This window comes from Mastomys coucha, unplaced genomic scaffold (genome assembly GCF_008632895.1).
Source record: "Mastomys coucha isolate ucsf_1 unplaced genomic scaffold, UCSF_Mcou_1 pScaffold22, whole genome shotgun sequence".
Taxonomy (NCBI): Eukaryota; Metazoa; Chordata; class Mammalia; order Rodentia; family Muridae; genus Mastomys; species Mastomys coucha.
In genome coordinates this window covers 156,498,150-156,504,691 of record NW_022196905.1, presented here as the reverse complement: position 1 = coordinate 156,504,691, position 6,542 = coordinate 156,498,150, and the positions used below count along the sequence as shown (strand labels likewise).

The window sequence follows — 6,542 nt, the reverse complement described above, 5'->3', positions numbered from 1 at the left end:
TTCATATCTTCTTTCTTTTTTGAGGGCTGGACATAACTACGGGCCTCGATAAGAGCATGCAGGGCGATAGCTCTACCATTGAGTTACATCCTCAGCACTGGCCCCCCCTTCTTTTTTAAAAGACTTATTTTATGTATGTGTGTACACTCTTTCTCTTCATAGACACCAGAAGAGGGCATCAGGTCCCATTGCAGGTTGTGAGCCACCATGTAGTTGCTGGGAATTGAACTCAGGACTTCTGGAAGAGCAGTCAGTGCTCTTAACCGACCACTGACCCATCTCTCCAGCCCAATTATTTATTATCATTTTTTAAAAAAACTAGCTACTTAAGACAGTTTTACCAAGTAGCTTGGACTATGTAGTTCACATATGCGGGACTCCTCATGAGAATCGCTCACCAATAGGCATTTCATCCTTTCCTATGCTGTGGCTGAAGTACAGCCTCCTGTCAGTCTGTATTGTGGGAGGGCCACCAGACTTCTGCTAATTTTATGTTACAACTTCTCATTTTTTTCTCTTAGGTTTTCTAGGCAAAAGTCCCCTGAAATGCCACCCCAGCCTTGAGGCTTCTGTGTCTCACTGACTCTTTGTTTGCCATTATTTTCTCTGTGTTTTCGCACTGACCTTTAATCCTGAGAAGACACTGAACAATGTTGGTGAGTGAGAGGCTGGGCAGACATGAGAGAGGGAAGGGTCCTAGCCCCACTCCTTACCAGTTGGCTGATGTCTTGCTTAACTTGTGCTTGTAGTGGAAGAAAGGGATGGGGCAGTCACATGAGGGTGACAGGACTCATTTCTCTTGTCTGATTTGCTAGCTGTTAAAGCCGCTGAGCAGTCCGGAGGAAAGTGTAGTCTGCATACCCAATGTTTTATTAAAGTAATTTAAAGGCCAATTAAACTAGTTTTATTCAAAGTAAGTCTACATTAAATTACAATATTAACAATCTGTAGACACAATGAACTTAAAAATAAGAAGTAGAAATAGAAATCTATTTGGTCTTTCAGAGACCACATCATAGAACTCATAAATGAAAATGTACAAATATAGAAATGATACTTAAAGAGTAAGGGTTTTAATATGGGGGCCCAAAAAGATGTCATATCTTAAACATGCATGTTTCAAAAAGGGAGAATCCTTTAATAATTTAGCATAAAATCGAGTTATATAAACTTGGTATATTCCAGAAAATATTGCTTTAAACACTTATACATGATCAAAATTCCTTTGGTAGCTTTTAATCAAAATGAAACATGCTACTTTGTAAAATATAAAGTACTTTTAAATGTTGCAAAAGTGTCTGTCATCATCACCATGCCAACATCACTATGGAGCCTCGTTCTCGTTGCTCGACCCACGTGTGCACAGAGTTTGTCACCAGGAACCAACAAGCACTTTGCCTTTTGACAAACATAACTCTGCTCCATACAGTGCCAGGGCAGAGATCCAAGACGGTCTCTGTGCACGACGACGACAAAACCAGGCCCAATTTTATTATGGCAATCACACAAACTGCAACTCCAACAGTCAGACAGCAGTCACCCCAAAGCCAAAACCAGGACCTCCACACTCAACCATCATGGAAACAAACACGAACCCCCAAGCCCCAAACAAGTGACAAGCAGCCTCTGGGTGAGCTGCATCTCATGACAGACATCGTGTCCTCTTGGCACATCAGGGAACCTCCTTAGAAACCTGATTTACAGAAGCCAAAGTTTCCAACTTTCTGAAAATACACAGAAGAGAGGCCAATGTGCAGGGTGCAGAGAGCCGAGCGGCAGCCGGGACAGTTTCTCGCCAGCGCCCAGCAGCCCAGGGCTCTCTCCGAGTCTTCATCTGGGGAAGAACACAGCTCTAGGGTATTTCCACTGCGTCCACAATCACACACAACACACCAAGCCCGTGGCTTTCCGCCAGAGGAACAGAGCTTGGGAAGGAACTTCTCAATCAAAGTCAGAGGTAACAGAAATAATAAAGAGTGGGGAAAAGCAGGGAGGGGGGAAAGATGTGTGTCATCTCAAAGTCCTTGCACCCTGGGAAGGATGAGCCAAGAAGCACATCCTCTGCTCCGAATCCAAGCATCCACAGGCGGGGCAGCTGCAGGGACCTGGAAACAGCACAGCGGCTTCACACTCAGGTGCTTCTAGTGTGTGTCTCACTGCGAGACGACAGCCAGCTGCTGCGTCACGCCACGTAGTGGTACTGATTTGGACTATCTTTGTCTCGTTCCATATAGTCTCTGTCTATAAGTGACTCAATCCTTTTTTTCAAGTCTCCAGGCTAGAAAAGAGAAATCAGACATTTTAAGATAGGGCACTGAATCTAGAAACGGAGATCCAACAACCTGTATGGAACATGTAACAAAAATACGCAATGCTGCCAGGCAGGGGTGGCGCACGCCTTTAATCCCAGCACTTGGGAGGCGGAGGCAGGCGGATTTCTGAGTTTGAGGACAGCCTGGTCTACAGAGTGAGTTCCAGGACAGCCAGGGCTGCACAGAGAAACCCTGTCTCGAAAAACCAAAAAATAAACAAACAAAAACCAAAAACGCAATGCTACAACAGATGTACTTACTTTTACACACACACACACACACACACACACACACACACACACACACACACACACACACACGGATGACACACACACACACACACACACATATACACACACACACAGGGATGACTACACCTGGCATACATAGACCCTATATGTAGCATGCTCTCACATATTTGGAAGGAAAATCTGATCATGTTTTGGTGGAGCATTCTTACTTTGCTGCTATTATTAAAAAATATATATTTATACCTTTTCTTTTGTGTGTAAGAGTGTGGGCACATGCCATGCACCTGTGTGGAGGCCAGAGGACAATTGGTGGGACTTGGTTCTCTCCTTCCCCCTTCTGGGTCTCAGCGACTGAGCTCAGGCTCTCAGGCATTCAACCAGCGCCTTCCCTGCATTACCTCAGCGCCTTTCCTAAGTTACCTCAGGGATTTTCCTAAGTTACCTCAGGGTCTTCGTGCTGCTCCAGCACGAGTCTGACACAGGGTTTTGCTGTATTGTCCAGGTTGACCTTGAACTCACTAAGTAGCTCAGGTTGGATTCAAACTTGCAGCAATCCCCCTGTATCAGTCTCCCCAAGGTAAAGGTTCTAGGTCCATACTATCTCTAGCTTTCTTCATCCTTCTGAAGCACTTTTTCTATGTGCTCAACCCTAGTCATTCCATACTTACTTGATATGGTACATCTACATATAACCACAAATTCTGAGTGTTCTTCTAAGTTACTGCAAAAGTATATGTGTCATTGTCCCTATGCAGGCTTTATATAGAGCCTGTTCTCACTGCTTTAACTTGCCATTGGATGGAAAGCAGGTGACCAGCCACACACACCTGCCCTACCTTTGTTGTTTTCTTTTGTTGAGACAGGATCTATCCTTATAGCCCTGGGTGTCTTGGAACTCCCTATGTAGACCAGGGTGGACTCAGACTCACAGAGATCTGCCTACCTCTACCCCTGAGTGCTGGAATTAAAGGTGTATACAACTATGCCCGAAGAACTCAGTCTCTGGGGATGACTATAACCAGGGCCAAATCCATAGCCTTAGAATGTCTCTGCCCAAAGGCAGCTGCCTCCACTTCTGCAGCAGGGGGAAGCCAACCAGTCAGCACGTGGGCACAACTGCCTTCTGCTGAGGGGGCAGCCTCTCCCAACAGCAGACCCTTCTCCTCTTCAGGGGCAGGGCATGCATTTACACGATATGTAAATGCGCATACAGCTAGCTATAAAAGCATGGGAGCTAGAGCTTTGCTATCTGTACATTACACTCTACACTTAGCTGGTTATGACATTTACAAACCACAGATGCCCTTACTTGGGGTAGGAATCAACACAGTCTAGCAGGGGCTGTGCACCCATCACCACGGAGGGCAAGGGCTGTGCACCCATCACCACGGAGGGCAAGGGCTGTGCACCCATCACCACGGAGGGCAAGGGCTGTGCACCCGTCACCATGGAGGGTAGGGGCTGTACACCCGTCACCATGGAGGGCAGGGGCTGTGCACCCGTCACCATGGAGGGCAGGGGCTGTGCACCCATCACCACGGAGGGCAAGGGCTGTGCACCCATCACCACGGAGGGCAAGGGCTGTGCACCCATCACCATGGAGGGCAGGGGCTGTGCACCCATCACCACGGAGGGCAGGGGCTGTGCACCCATCACCATGGAGGGCAAGGGCCAGGCACTGGCCTCACCTATGCTTGAGGTAGTGACTAATCAGAATGTCTTAGTGTGACTCCTGAAAAACGACCAACTCAGGTGTCGTGCGACCAGGGGATTTCCAGTTGCTGAAGGGTGCGGTGCTGAGGGCTCAGTTCCCTCTGAGCTGACAACACATTTTTGCAGTGCTCCCCTAGCTTATCCTGCATTTCACATGCTGCAGAACCTCAGTGCTTAGTTCTAGAACTAAAAGGAGGGACAAGCCTGAGGCTGACTTCCATTTCCAAAGCAGGAGATGCTACCCAGCTTGAGAATGCTGAATGCAGCACTACCAACACTGCTGCCTCAGGGGCCTGGGAGAGGCCTTCAGAACTAGGGTGAAGCCAGGCGGTGGTGGCGCATGCCTTTAATCCCAGCACTTAGGAGGCAGAGGCAGGTGGATTTCGAAGCCAGCCTGGTCTACAGAGTGAGTTCCAGGACAGCCAGAGCTACCCAGAGAAACCCTGTCTTGAGAAAAAAAAAAAAAAAAAAAAAAAAAAAAAAGAACTACGGTGAAGGAAGAACATCTGTTCTGACGTCTTGTGGCTGTGGCCTCTGCTCCCTCCTGAAAACACAGCCTGCAATAAGCTTGCATGGGCAGTGAGTCTCTGGGAAGATCTACACAGGGCCCTGTCATCATGTGTGCTGGCCTTGGTTCACACTGGTCCTGTGTGTCAGTCACATGCCAGGACACTGAAACTCCAACATGTTGGGAATGAACATAGCACCTAACACCCGCCTGTGCCCATGTACTCACCTTAACACCCGGCTGTGTCCACGTACTCACCCTAACACCCGCCTGTGCCCACGTACTCACCCTAACACCCGCCTGTGCCCACGTACTCACCCTAACACCCGCCTGTGCCCACATAACTCACCCCAACACTTGCCTGTGCCCACGTACTCACCCTAACACCCGCCTGTGCCCACGTACTCACCCTAACACCCGCCTGTGCCCAGGTACTCACCCTAACACCCGGCTGTGTCTTCGGTACTCACCTTTACTGGAAATTTCAGCTGATTGTATAACTCAGAAACTAGGAGATTGTGACCAAGTGTCTTCCGCATTTTCATTATTCTCACTATAGCAGCGTCGATCTGGTACTGTCTGTCTTGGAATACTCTCTCTGTGGTGCTAACCTGTTCTTCAACCTGGACAAGAGAAGGGAGAATGGAGGGGCGCACAGATGATTCAGCACTGCTCTGTACTAACAACCGGGTCTGATGCAGACTAAGGCAGGCTTTGCTCTGCCTTGTTCACATTTTAATTTGCTCCATGAAAGCTCTTAACTTTTTACAAGTGTACAACTCTATTTTAAAAGTTGTATTTTTCTTATAAGAATACTTGTATCAAGGATTTCCTAGCAGCACAGGATGGTTGTAAGCCACCATGTAGATACTGGGAACCAAAACCAAGTTCTCTGAAAGAGCACGCATTGTTGCTAATTGTGGAGATCTCCCACTGGCCTCCTTAGACCACATTATTGAGTATTTGGAGTACATTTTTTGTGCAGCAAACTGAAAACCTCAGGATGAATGACACAATCATTGTCTGTGGGAGGAGTAGCCTGGGACAGCACTCAGGTTATTCAACTTGTTCTGCAAATTTGTTCTCCCATCTAAAATTTCTAAGAACCCTCCCCATACACATACTAGAGGAAACATTTCTAGGAAGGCACTAGAACCTAGCGTGTGTCAGCTTTAGGTCAGAAGGGCTGACAGCTGTGCTCGTAAGCTTGTCTAGCCTTGGGACACTGAGAGCCTGCTCCCCACTGGAACTGCTGCTTCTGAGGTCTGTAGGGTCTGTAGTAGACCTCCTCCTGCCTCTGAGGTCTGTAGGGTCTGTAGTAGATCTCCTCCTGCCTCTGAGGTCTGTAGGGTCTGTAGTAGACCTCCTCCTGCCTCTGAGGTCTGTAGGGTCTGTAGTAGACCTCCTCCTGCCTCTGAGGTCTGTAGGGTCTGTAGTAGACCTCCTCCTGCCTCTGAGGTCTGTAGGGTCTGTAGTAGACCTCCTCCTGCCTCTGAGGTCTGTAGGGTCTGTAGTAGACCTCCTCCTGCCTCTGAGGTCTGTAGGGTCTGTAGTAGACCTCCTCCTGCTTCTAAGGTCTGTAGGGTCTGTAGTAGACCTCCTCCTGCTTTTGAGGTCTGTAGGGTCTGTAGTAGACCTCCTCCTGCCTCTGAGGTCTGTAGGGTCTGTAGTAGACCTCCTCCTACCTCTAAGGTCTGTAGGGTCTGTAGTAGACCTCCTCCTGCTTCTGAGGTCTGTAGGGTCTGTAGTAGACCTCCT

The 6,542-nt window shown here is 48.2% G+C and overlaps 1 protein-coding gene across 1 annotated transcript in view; it reads right to left on the bottom strand.

The window, feature by feature from the left end:
* Positions 1-888: 888 nt before the first annotated feature.
* The window catches only part of Cul4a (cullin 4A), a 44,676-nt gene continuing 39,022 nt past the window's right edge, over positions 889-6,542 (bottom strand). Inside the window, exons 19-20 of the mRNA XM_031339109.1 lie at positions 5,255-5,407; positions 889-2,278 (exon numbers count right to left, since the gene is read on the bottom strand). Of these exons, the coding sequence (XP_031194969.1) occupies positions 2,183-2,278; positions 5,255-5,407 (249 nt within the window). The 3' untranslated portion in view covers positions 889-2,182. The remainder of the gene's footprint in view (positions 2,279-5,254; positions 5,408-6,542) is intronic.